The sequence below is a fragment of the Pteropus medius genome, unplaced genomic scaffold (assembly GCF_902729225.1).
Source record: "Pteropus medius unplaced genomic scaffold, Ma_sr-lr_union100, whole genome shotgun sequence".
Taxonomy (NCBI): domain Eukaryota; kingdom Metazoa; phylum Chordata; class Mammalia; order Chiroptera; family Pteropodidae; genus Pteropus; species Pteropus medius.
The window spans coordinates 59,225,189-59,245,945 of NW_024344378.1; the positions used below are offsets into that span (position 1 = coordinate 59,225,189).

The 20,757-nt window shown below is 41.3% G+C and overlaps 2 protein-coding genes across 2 annotated transcripts in view; one reads left to right on the top strand and one right to left on the bottom strand.

Annotated features, from left to right (window-relative positions):
* WDFY4 (WDFY family member 4) overlaps positions 1-20,757 on the top strand; it is a 280,147-nt gene that overhangs the window by 197,330 nt on the left and 62,060 nt on the right. The window contains exons 45-47 of the mRNA XM_039870919.1: positions 1,972-2,092; positions 5,122-5,207; positions 6,718-6,780. Coding sequence (XP_039726853.1) covers positions 1,972-2,092; positions 5,122-5,207; positions 6,718-6,780 — 270 coding nt within the window. The remainder of the gene's footprint in view (positions 1-1,971; positions 2,093-5,121; positions 5,208-6,717; positions 6,781-20,757) is intronic.
* On the bottom strand, positions 14,597-17,079 carry LRRC18 (leucine rich repeat containing 18). Its single transcript, XM_039872351.1, has 2 exons — positions 16,314-17,079; positions 14,597-14,716 (listed from the first exon to the last, which is right to left on the bottom strand). The coding sequence occupies exons 1-2, from the start codon at positions 17,075-17,077 to the stop codon at positions 14,695-14,697; spliced, it is 786 nt and encodes a 261-aa protein (XP_039728285.1). The 5' UTR covers positions 17,078-17,079; the 3' UTR covers positions 14,597-14,694.

The following is a 20,757-nucleotide window of genomic DNA, read 5'->3' on the forward strand; positions in this document are numbered from 1 at the left end:
GATTAGGACTTCAACACATTTTGGGGGGAGAACACAATTCAACTCATAACAGTTGCAGTCCAGCTCACAAGAGATAGCATTTGATTCATTTGGTGGGAATCCAAACCATCCAAGGATGCTTTTAATCAGATGTTTTCTGCATATCAGTCAGCATTTTAAGGCATCATTTCTCCGTTTAGTTCAATTCAACAAATACATATTGAAAAACTTCCTTGTACAAGGCACTGTGGTAGACTTCATACATACAAAGAGATGAGTCTGGTAAAGAGTTTGTGATCTAGTGAATCATTCTGGGTATAAATTCTAGGTATAAATTCTGACAGTAATTGGATGCTGGATAATAATTGAATAATGAAGCGATCATTGTCATTATCACAAGAGCCTTGACCTGGGGTGTTGTTTGACCTAAGCCAGGTGTAGGAATTAGAATTATCTCCATTGCCTCACTGGGAGTCAGAGAAGTTTAGGGGAAGCTCAGCTTAGGGGCTAAGCATTCAGGCAGAAGAATTCAGAGCCACAGCCACATTTGTATTTGGTCAATCCTACAGCAATATGGCTCAGAGCAGGAGACCTGAGAGGATTGTCCTAAGAAAGGGTAGAAGGAGCTTCAAAGGGCTGGAGTTCATGTCCTTGAAGTCTGGCTATGCAAAGGGCTAAACAATCAGCTCAGAATGTGTCCCCCTTGAGTAGCCTTGCCTTTTACCCAACAGTGAGCATTCAGCATAATGCATAAGTCCAAGCTCTGAGCACTGCAAATGCTGGGCTACCACACCTGACCATTGATTGGAGAAATTCTGCCAGCCTTAGTGAAGGCCTGATCTCTTTCTTTGTTTGCTCAAGAAGAATGTCATGGAGACCCCATGTGTAGCTTGCCCTCTTGGCTGGCCTGTGAAGGCCATACTTGATGCTGGAATGAGGAGGAGGTGAAACACAATCTCTGTGTTCATTCCTAGCACCTTGCACTGGTGCAGAGTTCTTTCAGCTCTTGGTTCTTTGGGTCTGTGATTGGCACACAGGCTTCTTGAGGGCCAAACTGCTTAGGGGACCCTCATTTATCAGATCTTAAAAGACCATTTTATCAGAGATTCTGTGGTCGTGTACACAATCTAAAGTTACCACATAACTCAGATATTCAGAAATATGACCATCTATAACTAAATCACATTTATTTCTCACGTTCCCTTTGTTTTGGTGGTAAAAAGCTTCATCTGGTTACCTAAAGGCATCGCAGTTACTTCCAGTGCAGAATTTGTTCTCCTTGGGATAAATACTTACCAAATTCATGATTCTCCCTCTTCCTCCTGTCCCTTTTTTATCAAGGGGAGTCAGTCATCCTGATCTCTAGGAATGGCATCTCTCTTGGCCTCTGCTGCCATGTTGCTCTAAGGGTCACTGCTGAGGCTGTGGCCATTGTTTCCCAGGCCATCGGGATCTCAGCCCTGCTGCACACCACTTTAGTGGCTCAGAGGCTCTCTGCTGCTTCCTCCTATGATACTCTAGATGCCATGCCAAAGTGGTGGGTCTGCCTCACCCCTCCAGGCCCCATGTTGCCTGAAGCCATGCTGAACATAGGCTTTTTTAAGGAGTCTTGTCACCTTTCTGCCCTATGTTACAGGGCCTGAAGTTTCTTCAAACATGACTAGGGTATCTCTTTCACTCTTCTCCCACCCCCTCAACCCATTTTGTGACCACCGTATCCAGAGAAACCTCTCACATGTATACTCCGCACTGTGTGCTGCTGTCTGCCCTGGAGGCTGTCCTCTTGCTTTGGTGAAGCTGATGTCCCATCCTACTCTTCTGGGCAGGGCTGATAAGGACAGATGCTGAGGGTTTATAAGGTCAGTTGGTGCTGGTTGGCAATGACTGAATCACTGCTCTAATGTGCCCCAGAAACTCAGGCAGGGCTGTGGGACAAGAAGGAGGACAAGTCTACCAGATACCCTCTCACTGCATGTCTTACTTCTTTTTCAGCATCAGTGACCCATTCATTTTCAACCTGTGCAGCAAAGACAGGTCCTCCGACCATTACTCATGCCAGTGCCATTGCTATGGTGACCTCAGGGAGCTCCGGCAGGCACGCTTCCTCTTGCAGGTATGCCCTGGGGAAGGGGCATGGGAAGGACCATCTCTTCATGGGACAGGTGGTTCAGGTGTCATCAACACCTCATTTGAATGTGAGGACACACCTCTGTTACCCCCTTCATGCCTGTGCACAGTCCAGTGCCCTTTGGAACACACCTGTGAATTCCCCTGACTTGTGTTGGGCCTGCTCCCCAGGCTGTGAGTTCTTTATTGTTTACTCTCTGCCCAGTCTCTGCCATTTAGTTTTTGGGCCCTTCTTTCTCTTACTGTGTCATTTAGGACCCACTCTCTTGGCTTTATTTTACCTTGACATGCCTCAGAGTTGCCTTGGATATTCAGGGAAATAAGACAAGGCAAATCTATTGCCTTTGGGAAGAACTGATGACTGAGAGTTGACTACCAGTTTGCCCTGTTCTGACCACAGGGATCCCCTCAGCTGCCTGCTATCCTTCCCATCCACTCTCCCCATCTATCTCTAAGTTCTTGGTAATTTCCTGGGGCAAGTGGTTTAAAGATCTCCTGATTGTATCCTCCAACTAGGGTTCCAGAGCCTCGTCCAGGGCCTTCAAAGGCTCACCCAGATGGTAAAGAGAGTCAATTCCTTTCAGAGGCAAAGCTCTGCTGTCAGCTAGACACAACCTAATGTTTCTGGTCTCACCCAGGTATAAATCCCTGGGCTTAGATGGTTTAGAAGCATCAGCTCAGTGGCAAAGGGACAAGGAAAAACTCTGGGACACCCTACTGACCTTAAACACTTCTCACCTTCACCAGCCCAACCTCTGCAATAACAAAGCAGCATACAAGCCCAGAAGTGTCCCAGGAAGGGGGCAAAGGAGGAGATGAGGGATTACCCTTGTAGGAGGGGAAAGGCTGGATCCCTCTCCCTATTCTCTCCTTAGGTTCTTTGCTCTGCAAAGGCCAAAAGGGGGCACTAATTGGCCCTAATGATGGAATAAGAGTATGTTTCATTTGTAAATATTGGCCTCAGTATATTTTCTGAAACTGCAGCTCAGAAAGGCATTTTGGAGGGTCATTTCAGAAAGGATCAGCTGTACTGCTGACAAGAGTTCTGCATACTGTGGGCATCTGACCAGCTCTCTTCCTCCCCACTGCCCACTCCTCTGCTTTTACCCTCAAAGGGTTGTTTCTCCTTTTGCTTGATTTTATTGCTCTTTGTTGCAAGGAGATGAGTTTGAAGCAGACAAGGCCATGCCCTGAAGCTTTGGGCAGTGCAGCCAGCATGGACCTAGTGCTTTCCACGGCTCTGTCACCTTGGCACAATTGGGCATGTCTCTGGGCTCCTGTTTAACTCCAGTGAACAAAGGACCCACATCTAATCTTTTCTACCATTGCATATATAGCACTAAGCACAATTTTTTTTGGCTACTTGTCAAAAATTATTTTTTATGACTATATGTTTACCTTACTGGTTATATAGTAGCAAATAAGTATTAGTACGTGAGTTGCTGTTCCCTTCAGTAAATAGTGATTATTTCCGGATGGTTGGCTAGCCTGAGAGTGGTAGAAGTCAGAGTGGAAGGGCCTGCGTGCACTGCAAGTTGGGGCAGAAGGGCTTTGTGAGCAAGGTCACCATTTGTCCAGCCCTGGATTCTCCCGGTAAAAAGTCTGAGCCCAGGCACACAAGGTTGCTGGGGCAAGCCATAGCCTCTACAGAGTCTATATTCATCATCTATTTGCATATTATTTATATTTTTATTTATAGAAAAAAAATCCAAGAACATTATGTGTACTTATAGAGGAGAGGGGTTTGCATTTTCATTACAAATACTTTCCTCTGCTCAGGATCCCAATGAACTGGACTTTGAGAATTCACTTCCAGCCAGGTGGAAGCAAGACGTGACTGTGTTGTTGGATACAGCATCCCACCTCTGAGTCTGACCCTAATCTGCCACATCTGTCTTTCCATGCCCAGGCCTCTCTCCTCCCAATCCCTCTCTCCAGTCCTAGGAATTCTCTCCCTGAACTCATCTCATTCCAAATGCGGACTCACTCTATTGCTATTCCAAATCTGTTATTTACATAGAGTAGATTAGAACGGATGGGGAGAGGAAGGGAGGAGAGAATGCAGAAAAAAAGGAAATAATGTAGGATTCATTTAGGTATTAACAAAAAAACCCTTGAAACAAAATTGCTATGTCAGTGTAGCCACATCAAAATGGCTCAGAAAAATGGGCTTAGCAAAGCACCCTGTGCCTTCAAGTCTCTAGGTCAGCATACAAAGCTGCCCTGACTGGGAGTTGCATCCACCTGACCATTCCCCAGTGTTTCTGGTAAGATGACCCTTTGGTTCAGGAAACCAACCCCTGGACCTGGATGTGAAAGTGTCTGAAGGTGTCAGTGAGCACTTTTCTCTTCGTCTGATCCTTACTTGTCCTGGGCCTGGGGCTCTTGCTTCCTGCTTCAGCCAAAAGAACTCAGAGGTCCCCTGCCCTCCTACTCATTCTGCAGAGACCTGCTCATCGTTGTCATCAAGGTCTTCATATCTGCCTGTGGGAGGTTGGAAAGACTAACCAGGAAGGGTTGCCTGTGTCAGCCTAAATGAAGAGGTAAACCGAGACAAGCTTGAATTACTGGAAATTGAGTTTGCTCAAAAATAGCAGAGGAATTACAATTTGGGAAATGCATGCTGTAGCAAGATACAGGCGAGTCCACTGAAGATAGCTGTATTCATGGGCAAGGAGTGCAAAGAGGGGGAAGTCCAGCCTGTGTCCAAGTAGTAAGTTCATTGGCTTGAGGGTAGGGAGGGATTCTTGACAGATGTTCATTGGTAAGGAGATAAGTCTGGATCTTCTGTAAATCAGTCATTTTCAGGAAATCAGTTCCTAGGTTCTTAAGTTCTGTTTTTCTGAGGGCACATGAATGAGATTCTCCATTTCACATCCTCTGGTTCTATTTGAGGTTGAAATCCTTTCACACCTGACACAGAGACCAAAATGACCTATCACTAGTGGCTCTGTTGCCTGTAGGTATCTCCATTCCAGGAAACTTCAGGAGCAGTAAAAGGATTTCTCTTTATAGGACATAGCTCTGGAGATCTTTTTCCGAAATGGTTATTCCAAGTTCCTTGTCTTCTACAATGGTGATCGGAGTAAGGCCTTCAAAAGGTAAGGGTTTGAAATCCTCCTCTGAGGAAACTGATCCTGAGCTGAGAGCACAGGAACAGACACTGCTCAGCTCTGTTCTCAAGAGAATTGTTTTCAACCCACAGTAAGCAGAATTTAGGTCAGACACAAGAAAAAACTTACTAACCCACAGAGCTATTTAATTGTTGAACAAAATATATAGAAAGTTACAGAAGCACCTTTTCTAAGTGCTGGGAAACAGGCTCTATTTAATGGACTGAAGTAGTTTAGGACAGTAATGACTAAAAGGAGAAAAAATTGTGCAGACACAATGTATTTAAGAAACTGGCTATTTATTGATTCTTCCAGAATTTTCTTGCTTTATTTTCTAATTTTCCAAATAATTTTTCTTTTTGATCCCAGTTGCCAATTTTAGTTATTCTAACTTTATATTTCTTTGGAAAGAATTCCACACACTGATTTCCCACTTCTGCATGGAATATCTTTTTTCTTAAAAAGAGAAACCTTCTGTTTTAGTTTAACTTCTCTCTCTCCAAATAGATTAAACAATCCAAGAAATTTAAGCTAAGAAAATAATAATAATGGTTATTCATTTTTATTATTATTAAAGTTATAGATAAATAGAGGTTTGTAGAAAATCTAGAAGAGACAGAAGGGAAAGAAAGTAGGTGCCTAGCCATAAACAGACTACACAGAAGTTGGAGTAACAGAAAGGTGGTAATGTCTGGCTCTACTTTGGACTAGAAGTTCTGAGGTGAGATTTGACATACCTTACTTGAAGTCTCATGCCACTTTGTGCTCAGAGGTTCTAACATTGCCTTCCTGTTGGCCCTGGCCAGTCACTGCACCAGGACCACTTGCTAGGTCTAAAGGGCTGGGCCATGGTGGAGGAAAACAACTCCCACAGAAAGGCTGTGAGCACCAGCTTTATGCATGTCTCCCTTAACTGTAAGCCTCCCTTTGAGGTTCTTCCCCAAGAACTGCTGTTGTATTGCCTCCTAAAATTCTCTTCAAGTTCCATTTTAGATCAAAATAAAGAAGTAGACATGCAATGCTGAAACTCATATTTATTTTCCCTTATGATTTCTAGGTATTAAACTTTTTCACAGTTAATCTAGAAGTCTTATATATTGGTAGCTCAGGCAGTGAATGTTGCCTAACTGCACTCCAGCCTGTTCAAGTAACCTTAAATTAAGATGGCATTTGTCCCAAGAGTACAGCAGTAGTTTGTTAAATTGGTAATGGAAATTTCAAGTGTCTGGCCCAGAGGAGGTATCTAAAAAACATAGTTTTTATTATAACTATTATTTTATTCTTATGATTGTTATCCTCAAGGCTAGAGTGTGTAATGCCACAGGTGCTAAAGGGTTCCTCAGAAGTACACCCAAGTCTATAGCTTAAGAATTGCGGGCAGGATGGGGCTGGCAGTGTAAGAATGGACCCAACCTTTTACCTGACTCTGAAAATGTGTCCCTGATGGTAGAAGAGTTTTGCCTCTGCTGATAAAATGATCATTTTCTTTCTTGTTTAGCTTCTACTCTTTTCAACCTAGCTTGAAGGGAAAAAGCATCACAGAGGACCCCCTCAATCTAAGGTAATGGTGTGGGAGGAGCCCAGTCATGCTCTCTGGGTATGGTGCTGGCCTTGCTTTCATTTTCTTCATCTGCCCAATCCTACATTAAGGTTGTCGTGCTATGAGCACATCAGTCTGCCTTCCCTTTTCCTCTCTTTCACCCACATACTCCCTTGTCCTCTTCCTGGAGTTCCTTCTGCCAATTACACCCCTAAAACAAGTTAGAAGTCCCACATGCTCTGTGGCTTTGTCAGACCAAAATGGCAGGAAGCAGCCTTCTACCTATGGTGGATGGGGCAGATTGCCAAAGAGGTGTCAACATCAGGCCTTTAAGAGGAAAGGGGTGTGAGCAATTCTAGGTCTCTCCTTTCTATATGAAACTCTCAGAAAGCTCAGAACCTAAATTAATGTATGGTGGTGTGCAAATCAAATTTAATTTATGAATCTATGACGTGGAGTGTCTTTCTTAGGAACTTAATGCTTACAGCCCTTCGCAAGCCCCCTCTTTACAAGTACCCAGTTCCCCAGAAGGCCAATTTGTGATCAGTAGATACTTTTATTTCCATTAAATGAGAATAGGAGAAGATAGTTGCTGGTTTTCTCCAGGAGTATGTGGGGATAAGGGGAGAGGGATGTCCTCAAGAGAGGTATTCAAAATATTTGTACTGATAATGGAATGGGGACCACTAAGTCATTCAAAATTACTTATCAATAGTTTGCTATATGTGGTGTTTACTGCTTGACAGAACAACAAGCAGAATATTCAAAAATTTCCCTGTCTTTATTGAGTTTAAATTCTCATGAGAAAGACAGAAAACAATTTAAATGAGTAAAGTACAAAGCATATTAAATAATAAATATATGTATAAAAAACAAAGTAGATAGAGGTAGAGATTAATCTTAGACTTGGTGAGGGAAGCCCTTACCAAGAAGCAATATTTGAATTAAGATGTGAACAACGTGGGGAAACAAATTATGCAGATAACTGGAGAAAGAGCATTTCAGGCAGAGGTAAGAACAGAACAAAGACACTGGGGATATCATGATGGGCTTGGCTGGGGCCAGAGAAGTGAAAGAGATAGTGGGGCTAGTTCATATAAGCTTTGGGGGCTCACAGTAGCAGCATTGGGTTTTTCCTCAGAATAATTGGGTGTACTGGAAGAATAGTGTGACTAACATATTTTAAAAGGCTCGTCTGGCTACTGTGTAGAGAACAAACCACAGTGGGACAAAGGTGGAGCTCAGAGGCTAGTTAGAAAGCTTTTTAATGATCCAGCTGAGAGATGATGGTTTGGAACTAAGGAGTGGCCACAAAGATGGTGTGATGTGCTCAGATTATGGATGAGTTTTGAAGGTACATCTCATGGATTTGTTGACAAATAAGTGTGAGGTATGCGTGTGAGAGAAAGAACTTAAGTATAAGACCAAGGATTTAAGTTTGAGCAATTGGAAAATGAAATGGGGAAGAGCACATGAAGAACAACTTTGGGAGTGTTGTGATGCCAGGAGCTCAGTTTTAGATATGTTAACTTTGAGATTCCTACCAGATATGCAGGTGGAGATGTCTTATTGGCCATTGGATATATAAATTTGGAGTTCAGGGAGAAGTCCAGGTAAGTGGTAAATTTGGAATAGTATTTAAAGCATGAGACTAGATAAGATCACCAAGAGAATGAGTACATCTGAACAAGAGGTTTAAGGATTGTGTCCTGGGGCCTACCAGCCTTTAGGAGTTAAGGCCATAATGGGAAGCCAGCAGAAGAGACTGAGAAGTTGCAGCCGGAAAGTCAGGAAGAACTGCAGGTGTGGAAGATATTTGGAAGTCAAGTAGTGTTTCAAGGAAAGAATGGTTAAATGTTGTTGGTAGGCTAAATAAAATGAGAACTGAGAAATGATCATTGAACTTTGCAATATGGTGGTCACCGAATACCTTCAAAAGACCCATTGGAGTGGCTGCCAACAGAAGTTCCCTATTGTTCCAGGCAGTAACCCTTTACTTGGTAGATTGTGGGGAAGTCCTGGGGATACCTGGTGATGATCTAGGAGGCCTGGGAAGCAGGAGGCTCCTGGAGGTGGAGGAGCTGTTGACCACCTGGAATGGATGTATTTCAATAATAGTTCAACAACGGTACAACCATAATTGTGTATACAAGCTGAATATTAGTCCTGTTGATCTCATATTGTTTGTTTCATATAAGCCTAATCTCCACACTTGGATTTCTCTGCAATGTTTCAGTGCAAATAGCAAAAAGCCATTTCAAACTAGCCAAAGCTAAAAAGAAAATTCATCACTTCATATACCCGAAGGCCAAAAAAGGTCTGGTTCCAGGCATGCTGGATCTCTGGGCTCAGTAAGCTCTCAGGACACTGTGGCTCTCCATTTCACAGTGAGGATTTCCCCTGGGTTGGCTTCCTTCTCAGCATAAGGGCATCAATGCCCCCAGCAGCTCCAGGCTGATAGTCAGTCACATAGGAATTCCACCACACCAGGAATACTCTGGCCCAGTAATTTTGGCAAAAATCCCCGAAGTGATTTTCATTTGCCTAAGTTGGGTTAGTGCCTATCCCAGAATCAATCAAGTGCTTTCATAGGCTAGGTCAGGGTCATGTGCCCACTCACCTTCTGGGAGTGGGGTCAGTCCCACCCAACAACATAGACCACTCTAAGGGGAGGTGGTTCCCCAAGAAAATCAAGATCTTGTTATCACAAGAGGGGTGAATACTGAGGTGTCAACAAAAGCAGATGACCATCCACTGCTCCATGCCGAGAGTTCCCCCAGAGACCATAGCACTCATGGGTTATATGTTCATTTTCTCTCTCCCTGGAACTTCTCCTTGCATCAACTTTGATACAAGTCACTTCACTGAACTCCATTTGTTTCTGCACTTCACCCTCTTATAAATGTATTATGTCTATAGTATCACTCAGTGGTAACATAGCTGTCCCTACAGCTGTGAGTGGCATGCTATCCATTCCTATTCTATTCTTAGAGTCTTGGAGGTGATTTGCCCAACAGTGTATACCATCATTCACATAGGCAAGCTTCTAAATTTCTGCCCCAAACAGAGAGAGAGAGCAAATGGAGGAAGGGCAGAGGGAAGAATGCCTAAGAGGAGCTAAACCATGGCTATGGCTTAGCCTAGTGGTCAGTACCAAAATGACTGCAGAAATAATTCTCACCCTAGGGATGAGTAAGCCCCAGCCGAACGTTGGTCCTAGGCTCTGAGACCACTCACCTAAGCAGCCTCAGCATGTGGCAAGGCTGTGCTGCAACAGCCATCCATGGGCTTTGGGATCAAACTAATTTGGTCTTATAATAGGTGCTCATAAATTGTAATTGCTTTGCTTAGTTTTAGAATCACTGCTGTGTTTTTTGGGCATGTTTATGGAGCAATTGATTAAAAACAGGTGGCTGTCTATGCTGTCAGCTCTTTTGCATTTCTCCTTCCCAGCCCACAGTTTGCCTTCAGGAGTTTCAGAGTGGAAAGGCAGTGGTGACTTCCAGCCTTAGGGAGCTTGACTTGCCATTGCCCCATGTATGAAATAAACTTGACCTTTTTTTTTTTTTCTGGATTGCTAAGGACAATGCTCAATCCATACAATGAATCTCAAAAAATGCCTAGCTTAATTTTGGATGCTCCAAGGACCACAAGCTTCTCATCTTTGAAGGAGATGCGTGGTCCATTCTGAGGGTTTTTGATTGGCCCAAGATGCTTGGCCTGTGCTATAGGTTTTCGTATCTCCAGCCTCCAGTTCTTGATGACTGATTTAGCCCCTCTGGAGGCCATGCCCCACATATAGGAAACCAGAGCTTTTGGGGATCAGAGTTTTGCCCAGAATTTTGGTAAAATGATAGCCTTCCTAACTGAATTCCAAGGAGGTTCTGTGGGCCTGGATATCAAGCAGAAAATATTTGCAAAGCCTAGATGAACCTGGAATCTATACTCCACCTGTGTCTTTCTATGGTACAAGTCTAGACCATCTTGAAGGCAGCATTATCAGATATCTGTGGAGTGCTAGGCTCTGCAAGCATACAAAGGCTTCTAACATAAAACCAGCTAGACTCCTTGGACAGCCAGAAAGCTCCACCATGTTATACACAGGCAGGCTCTGCTGAGATATCATGGGGACTAGTCAGAAAAGTAGAAAAAATAGATGAAGTTACAGGGAAAGGGCAGCTAGTTTGAAAAGTACATGTGAATAAAGACACATCCATACACACAGGGCTGGAAACAGCTTTAAAATTAAATACAAGGTATAAATATCCTTTAAAAATTATTCCAGAATTTCTCTAAAGAAGAAAAAAGTAGATACTCTAATTGTCCTGAAACTAAAAAAACAAACAAATAAACAAAAAACCTCATTGTACTGGCTTACATCATTTTTCAGTGACAAATAACAAGAAACAGGGGTTTTTAAAACTATTCCCACCCACCTCCCCGAATGTATTTTCTCTTGGCATTGACTATAAAATTTGCCCTCATCTAAAGAATAGTGGGTACCAAAGAAGTCAATTTCATTTTTTTAATAAAATATGATAAAGGAACACTGCAGAATATAATTTTCTATGCTGGTTCTCTGAAAAAGTAGGGCCCTAATAGTTGGACTTATTTCTGTACAGACATTTTGGGGGATGCTAGCATAATGTGGCCCCGTTATATTGCTTCCCAGTGATCTCAGTTCATACTGAACCCAGAGTTTATAAAATTCAGAGAACATACAAAACTAGGATGCCTGTCTGGATCTCCCTCTCTCAAATCCCTTGCACATAGCACACATCTTCGAATGTGCTAAAGGCATCCTTCCACAACTGTGGTCTCTGACAAGTTCTGAAATGCTCACTGGATATGTCATCAAGGCAACTGTGTCCCTGGGCTGGAGGAAGTATTTGAGTGTGAGGTGGTGCTTATATTTGGAGACGGACTTGATTGTATCTGGGTGTTTGTAATTTCTGATGAGTTCCCTCAATTTATAGCCTACTTAAATATAATGTTTAGAATGAAATTTATTTTGGGGGGCATAAAGTTCTACAGTTTAGTGTTGTCAGAATTTTCTTGATTATTTTTGAAAAATAATGAAAAACAAAAAACTTAGGAAACCAACCTAAAGAGGCTATAAATTCCCATAAGACCACCTTCCATGAAGTCAACCATACCCTAGTGGCACCACTGTTGACAGTGTGGAGGCTAACATTCAAGTCCTCTTTTTCCCCACTTCTGCTCCTCAGTTCTACTCCCTTGAGATCAACACTGCTGACCAACTGGGAGGCTAAGAATCTGTAACACATGTGATTATTTGTAAAGAGAGCCTCAGCTCCATCACTGAGTGCAGAAACATGCTTATAGGCTCCTTGTACAGCACAGCCCTGGGAGGGCAATTGTAGAAACTATACAACTCAGACCCAGGTCCACAGCAGAATCACTAGAACCAGAGGTGAGCTAAACCGTCTGGTGGAATGACTAATGCCCAGCATTTAGGAGCTTTCACATGGTTGGTTCAAGGGGCCAGAAGTAGCAGAGTCTTGTGACCTGCAGTGAGCTCCTCCTCGGTTGTGCTCAGGCCTTGGTTTCAGGACCCAGCTGGGTTAGTCTTTGTCATTCTTGCTCATGTCTTCTCTTAGCTCTATCCTTAGCTGTTACCACAGACCCATTTCTAGGCAGAAGCCTAAATTAAGCCCCACTCTCAGCACCAAGCTTTGCCCCTTTGTCCTTTCAGCTCCACTCAGTCATGTTGTTTCCATGGGGGTAGGGACAGGGCTACAAAAACCCAGAACTGTGAAGGGAGAAATTTGCTGGTTCAAGGTTTGCCCACCCACTTGCTATTTGTGACCAGCTATCTCAAGAAAACCTGGGACATGGATAGAGAAGCCAGGCATTTTTTTTTTGTTTTAGCACCTGTTTCAGGAATCATCAAGGATGTGATCAACAGTAGATAATTTAGATTATTCAGGTGAACTCAGGTGAAGGTGCTCTTTCTCCTGAAATGCCTTAGTTCTTTGGGATGGTTGAGGAGTTTTAAGTTTGCCATGGTTACTCATAAATTAGCACTTGACACATGTACAAAAATCTGTTATTGTTGCATCTGGGTTGTAAGATTGTCTTTAATTTAAAAAAAAATTTTAAATAACTACAGATTTATGAGAAGTTGCAAAAATAATACATAGAGTCCCCATGCATCCTTTATTTAATTTCCCCCAATGGTTGTATCTTATGAAACTGTAGTACAATTTCAAAACTGAGAAGTTAACATTGCTACAACATGTATGCAGGTTTTTTGTCATTTTATCATATTTGTAGGTTTGTGTAACCACCACCACCAACAATATACACGATCATTTTTATCACCACAAAGATATCTCTTGTGCTACTACTTTGTGGTCATACCTACCGCCTACCGTCCCTCATTAACCTTAAAGCCTGGCAACCACTGATTTGTTTTACATTTCTATCATTTTGTCATTTAGAAAGTATTCTCTAGATGGAATCATAGAGTATGTGACCTTTCGAGACTGGCCTTTTTTACTTAGAATGATGCCATTGAGATCCATCTAAGTTGTTATATGTATCAATAGTGTGTCCCTTTTTATTGCGGAGTAGTATTCCATGGTATGGACATATTGGAGTTTGTTTAACATTTGCCTATTCAGGGAAATTAGGCTGTTTCTAGTTTGAAGCCATTACAAATAAAGACTACACCCATCCCTCAATTTATGCAGATAATTCATTCCACATGTCTTTTTTTTATGCAGTAGAAAACCATGTAAAAAGAGTCCACCAGTACAAAAAAATTCTAAAGTAATAGGTCAACATAAGCCAAAAATATTTATTTCAAATATTTTCACAAAATATCGCTAATGAAAATTCAGAAAAAACAAAATAAATTTTATTAGCTGTCAGTGTTTGTGCCATAATCCAAAGCAATCAACTTCTTCTTTTTAATTGGCACAAAGTCGTTATTTTTAACACTTGAAATATTTGGAAGTACGTATCTTTAATTGAATTATGATGCAACTAGTGTGTCATGTCAATTCCTACAGCTATCTATCAGTGATTTAACATTTTGTTAATTAGTTTCAACTGTTACTGATCTTGGTGCAACAATCAATTTTCAAATGTTCCAGTGATAATTGTGTGTTAGTATCAGTTCTTTGTATGTTACTGAGTTAAGCTATTGTTTTTAAAAAGAATAATTGCCAATAATGCAAATGAAAAAGAAAGAACCACGTAGAATGAGACTGTGTAAAAGGAAACCATGTATAAAAAGTCCACTAAATGGGGAAAGGGGGTAAAGGGTGGAGGAGATATTTACCGCATATAAGACAAACTCATGTGAAAAACTTGAGGGATGGGTATATTTACATTTAATGTAATTGTTCAAATGTAAGGACAGAAGTCTGCCATTTTATTTTTTCTTATTTTTCTCCCTGTTGTTCATTTCTCTAATTTCTTTTTCCTTCCTAACTGTACATTACTGAAAGATTTGTTTAAATTCTACTTTGATTTGCCTATAGTATTTTTGAGTATATTTCTTTATATGAATTTTTTGTATATATTTTAGTCGCTCAAGGTATTGCATTATACATACCTTCCCACAGGAGGCTCGTATTGAGTGACTGTAAGTCTTTTAAGTCTTAAAGTCTCCTTTTAAATTTTTAATTGTCTGTAATTTATATCTCTTATTTTCTTAAATATTTTATTTATATACGTTTAAAAAAAACCACATATTTCCCGAAGTCATTTTCACACAGAGATTATTTACAGCTAAGAGAAGCAAATTGAGTTTAAGAAGCAAGTCAGCGGCTTAGCCAGCACCAGAGATCCTGGCTTCCAGAATGTTCCCCTTGCCACTCTGTTTCTTCTCCTGAGGGCTTTTCTTCTTTAGAATTGTTTCTTCTTGTTAGCTGTTTAGTCTTCAAATTTTTGCCATAAGCTACTCTAGGGAGATGTTGAGCGTATCCTGGGGATAGAGACAGGAGAAACCGAGGCAATTACTCCAGGTCATAGAGGCAAAACACAGGGGTCACATGGGGGTCACCAGGTTATGCCAGACTTTCAGAGAGGGTGGTGACTGGGTTAGAAAAGGGTTTTCATTCTATTTGAGGAAAGAGGAACTCCATAGTTTGTGATGTGGAAAAGAAATAAGCTAGTCCCACTGAACTCACAGGTATCTCTCAGTGCTTTTCTATTGACTACTATAAAACTTGCAACGAATAGAGAAAAGTATTAAAATTTTTTTTTAAAGCTTTCCTAAAGGTATCTTCCTGATCCTTTTCTTTTGGGTAGCTTGAAGGTGTGAGTTGAGTGGTATAGAGAAGGTTCTCTGCTATTTGAAGATTGCCTTTACCACTGTTATTTATACTAGAAGATCTAGTATGAATAGGGACACTATCCAAAGTTGTATTTCAGCTTTGAGACGCATCAAGCTCCAGTTCTTAGAGAAACTGACTTCATTTGAGTATTCACTCTGTGTTCTATATGCTTTAGATGCACAGTGACCCTTGGAGTTGGGGCTCTGTTATTCCCACTTTACAGATGAGGGAACCAAAGCTAAGTAAGGTGCCCAGGGAGATGGCAAGTAAGAAGAATAGCTGCCCTGAACCTAGATCTGGCCAACTACAGAGTCTTTGACTTTCTTTCTGCCAGGCCAGCCTGCATACCACATGTCCCTGGTCTCCTAACATCATGTTCAGACAATGACTTTCTGTCCTGTCTTCTTTCAATGGGTCTTCCCAACAGGTTGCACAAGGCAAACCAAACTTTCTGCCATTGGACACAGTCCCCACACCTAGCATAGTGCCTAGGAAGGTATTTTTAAAAATGTATTGACTGCATCTAACCATACCTGAAACTGTTCTTTAATTGCTCTTGCAAGAGTCTGGAAAAGCATTGGTCATAATAAGATGGGAGTATAACCTCATTCATTCACAGCCAGTCAAGGGCTTGAAGGTTGAGTCTAGAGAAAGCTCTTAGAGAAAATTATGCAAGCACAGATAAGAGAAAAAGATAGTACTGCTCTGAGTTGAAGATGTTACTTGCCAATACTTAATGATAAAATCTGCTTATTTCTGTGGACCAGTTTTGTCCCCTTCCCAAGAATAAATGTCTATCTGCCTTCCTAGCTACCCATGTCTGAGCTTCCTGTACTTTGAAGCATTTCCACAGAACAAGATCCACATGTGGGAGTTGGATATTAGTCCTGAAATGCATGATAATGAGACTAAGAGTGTGCGAGTAAGAGTAAGAGTGCCATGGGCTGTAGGCAGGAGAGTTCTGGAGCAGAAGTGAGATGGATGGCTCTTTCCTGACTCATTGTGACTGTTTGTATAAGTGTGAGCATGCAGAGAAGAGAGAAATGTGTGGAATGGCAAAGAACTAAATTCCTTTCAATCAACAAAATCATAAGCCAAGAAGATAGGGAAATGTATTTTTGGGGCTTGGCTGAAAGAACTGTAGCAGTGATGGGATAATCTCTCAATTTGCTGTGGATGCAGCCCATTGTCATCTTCCCTCCCCCCCTTTACTCTTTCTGCCTCAGGGTCAAGATCCCAGGTCACCTCCAATCTTCCTGGGACTCCTTGGCCATGGAGTTGGGTGAGACCAAGTTGGAAAAGATGGCCTTTCTCGGTGTTGTCATGGCCATATTCTTGATTCTGTTCAGTTTTTCCCGAGCCTGTTGACATTTTCTCAGGCAAGGCCCACAGAGATCCTTCTCCTCCACCAGATGTAAGTTGTCCAGTCTCTTGATAGAATCTATGAACGTATCCGACTCTTCCCCCTTAGGAAAGGGGTTTCGTTGTGTGTTGAGCTTTTTCAACTTGGGGAGCTTAAAAATGCTAGTGGGAATGGTGGTGAGCAAGTTGTCATGGAGTCCCACCTCATGGAGCTCCTTCAGTGCACCCAGTGTGGTGGGCACACTGTCTAGATGGTTCAAGCCTAAATTCACCGTGCGGATATTCTTGAGTTGGTTGAGCTCAACAGGTAGCCCGTTGGTGGTCAGCCTGTTGTTACTGACATTGAGGTAGAGCAGACTGGTCATCTGGCCAATGGACTCTGGGAGCTTGTCGATGTAGTTGCTGTGCAGGTCCAGCCACCTTAGGTTCTGGAACTTGGAGATTGAATCGGGAATCTTCTTGATCATATTCCGGCTAAGATCGAGCTCATCTATATCATTGAGTCTCAGAATACACTTGGGGAAGTTGGTAATTCCCATTTTGCTCAAGTCAAGGCGTTTTCTCCCATCAAATGTGATTTTGATACAATTCTTGGCCACACTGAGGGTGATCTTCTTGCCCTTGGGGCCTTTCCCGCTCTTGGCCATGTTCTTTAGTGAGGGAATATGTTTGAAATATGTTGTTCTGATTAGTTGGTGATCAGTTTGAGGAAAAGTCCCATGAAATTGCTAGAAGATATACTCTGATAAGAGGAGAAAAAAATATCAAGTTAGGAAATGACATGAGATTACTAGACTCCCCCCACATCATAAATGCTTTGTTCTCTAATAGTTTAAAAGGAAAGCAGAAAGGGGAGAGAAATTAGAGCATCAGCAAAAATAGCCTTGCCAAAGACCTTCAGCAATTTGAATACCCTCCTCAGACCTCAGTGTTTCTAGATGTGAAATGGGAGGTGCAGGGTTGGCCTGAAGGCTTCTTAATGCCCCTCTGGCTATGCCATCCCTGATTTATGAATCTCTCCATTGTCCTGGACTTTCACATAATCCCCTTTCCCCCTACCCAGGGGTACATGTGTGTATGTGTATGAGTGTTTTCTTTGATATCTGCCACTTCTCAGACCTTCACACAAATCTAGTCTTTTTTTAACATTTCCCCATGGGTTCCTATGGTGGGACTGCTGAGTTCTCAGAAGGAACATAGCCAGGATATGAGGGAATAATGTGGTAGTTAAGAATGACTTAGCTGCCTACAGTTTCTGTACTTCTATCTCTCTCCACTTCTGAATCCAGAGGAGCTAGTCAAGCTTTCACTACTATAACTGCAGTGCAACTAGAGCAGCACAGAAAAGTCTTTCACTCAGCCCCAAGTAAGAGGATGCCCATGAGCATGGAGGAGGCCAAGGCTGAACTTAAGTGCCTGGCAGAACTTAAAAGAGAATGTTGCCTTTTTTCATCTCCTGCCCCTTGCAATTTCTCCCCTCACATCCTTTACACTGAAATTCAACTATAGACACCTGTGCACTGATAGATGTGATAATAGTTGTGATTGCTGCCATACGGAGAAGTAGAATATAAAAAGTGATGGGTAGATTCTGGCCTCAGGTGCTTGGCTTAGAAGTCTTGCTCTGCCACAACAATTTTCTTAAATTTTCAGCATCTCAGTTTCCTCATTTGTGAAAAACAGCTCTTTTATATGGCTTTTAAGGAGTGTAAATTACCTAACTATAAAGCACTCACAATAGTGCCTGGCACATAGTAAAAGCTTGATTAATGTTAGCTATAAAATATTATCAGGAACTTTGAACATTTTGATTTTAATCGTCAACAATACAGCAGGATCTGTAGGATTATCCCCATTGTAAAGAGAGGAAGACTGAGGCTCATGTGTGAGAAAGGTCTACAACTAGGAAGAAGATACAAACTACTATCATGTTATAGAAGCTCTTTTCTTTTCTAAACTTGGTGCCTCATGCTATCTGATTTTCTCTTTTGGACCAAGTTTCCAGACAAGACGGTAGCATGCTATCAGGAGACAAATGCTTTCAATGCCTCTATTTTCCCACAGGGATGGGCAGCAGAGGTGCCTACAGTTGCTGTACTTCATTATTCAAGCCCTTTATCAGAAACAAAGTTTATATAACACACAAAGCTCCAGCAATCAGGCTGTTTTCTTCATACAATAATCACATGTTTTCCTCATACAATAATCCTCAGTGTCAAAAAGAAGTATTTAAAAGTTGCCTTCCATGTTCTTAGTATAAAATGCCTGCCACTCCTAGCAGAGGTTCCCACCCTATGACGGTCCTGCTGGATCAGATCCTCCTGGGATGGATGGAAATCGCCAGAGTAAACCAATGAGAGTATCTCAGCTTTTAGCAGGATTGATGTTCTTTTGAACTTGTAAGCTGAACCAATTCTTTAAAAACAATGGACCAACCACATTCAGGCATAATTGGCTGGTTACCAAAGATGGTACTGTGTTCACTAGTATTGCAGTTACTATATCATGTAGCTCTGAAGAACCAGATGGGATAAAGCAGCTTAAAAATCAAAGCTGGGGTTCTAGTTACAGTTACTATGAAGTACACTCTGTCCATCTCATCCATTGAATGCAACTCAAGACCTTAGACAGACTGCATTGAGCGGCTCTCTGAGGATGCTGAAGTTAAATAGTGTCATATGGTTGTAGAAGTAACTTGAAAGTAAGACCAACTTTACATGGGGAGAGAGGAGGACAAAAAGATTTCTAAGAAAAGTCTCTCTCTCTGACCAAAAATATGAAAGAGGGCCTTTTAGAGTCAGGGAGGGTGAAGGAGATCTACTGTTTTTTTCCCCTTTGGTTTTTCATTCACTCCTGCCTCAGCCCCAGAGAGTCCTGTATCACTGGAGTCATCCAGGCAGGCACCCAAAACTATGGGGGAAGAGAATTATAGTCTCTGCTCAAACTGTTGTCCCAAGAGCAAGGAGGTTGCTTTTTTCTCTCTATCCTTCTGTCATATGGCCCTGGAGCCAGAAACAGTCGCAGGAACTAAATATTTGATTTAGAAAACAAAATTCTATCCAGAAGACTGAGCGTGTGTGTGTGTTGTGGGGTGTGTGTGTGTGTGTGTGTGTGTTGGAAGGGAGTGTGTTCTGAGAACCACAAAGTGCTGGGACGATTGCAAAGAGGAGAGAGTTTAATAAAGACGTATATGAACTCCTGGATGTACCATGAGAAGCCTTTGCATGGATAAAACCCTGAACAGGGTCTTCAGTACCTAATCCCAAATCCAGAACCCAAAGATTTTGAGAACTGAGGTAAGAGATAAATTCAAAGCACACTCAGAGACATAATCAAACTGCTCAAAATTAAATTAAAATAAAACCTGCCAGAGAAAACGGACACACAACCTACTAGAAAAATATCTTTTAAAGGACTGAAAGCAAACAAACTGTCAACCAGACAGTGAATAAAGGTGTCCTTTATGAATAAAGGCAAAATAAAGACATTATCAGATGAATGGAAAATGAAAAGATTTGCCACTAGCTGAGCTGCTGTGAAAGAAATGCTAAAGGAGATTCTTTAGATGAAAAGGAACCAATACTATAGAGAAATTTGGGCTTTGAGACTAAAGGAAGAGCAATGGAAATGGTAGATTTCTGGTACATATAATAGGCTATTTTCCTCCTCTTAAGGTTTAAAATATTTGTGATGGTTGAAAGCAAAAATTGTCACACTGTCTAATAGGGTTTTCAGTGTATGTAGATGGGATAGATACGACAACTACAACATCACGGGGGAAGCTAACAAGACCTATATGATAAGTAAGGTTTTTACATTGCTTTCAAAGTGGTAAAATATTAATTTTAAGTAGACTATGGAAAGTTAAGTATATACATTTAAATCTCCAGAGTAACCACTAAAGCAATATACAAAGACATAGAAAAAATAAATGTATAGATTTAAAAATATGTTTTTATATATAATGATAAAATATAATCATATATATAAATAGTACATATCTATATAATTATAATTATATATACATAAATATAATTTCTATTTGAAATATCTAAGTTAAAAATTAACAGTAGAAAAAATTCAAATAATCTAAAAGAAAGCAGTAATGGTAAATGGAAGAAACACAATACAAATATTAAAATGGCAGAGCTAAATTTAAATATATCAATACTGATATTAAATGAAAGTGATCAAATACATCAATTAAAAGCATAATTATCAGAATGGATAATAAAAGAGAAAGAGTCAATTACATGCCATCTAATAAATAAACAAAAGTAAGTTAAACTAAAAGAATGGGGAAAGACATGCTATGCAAATACTAAAG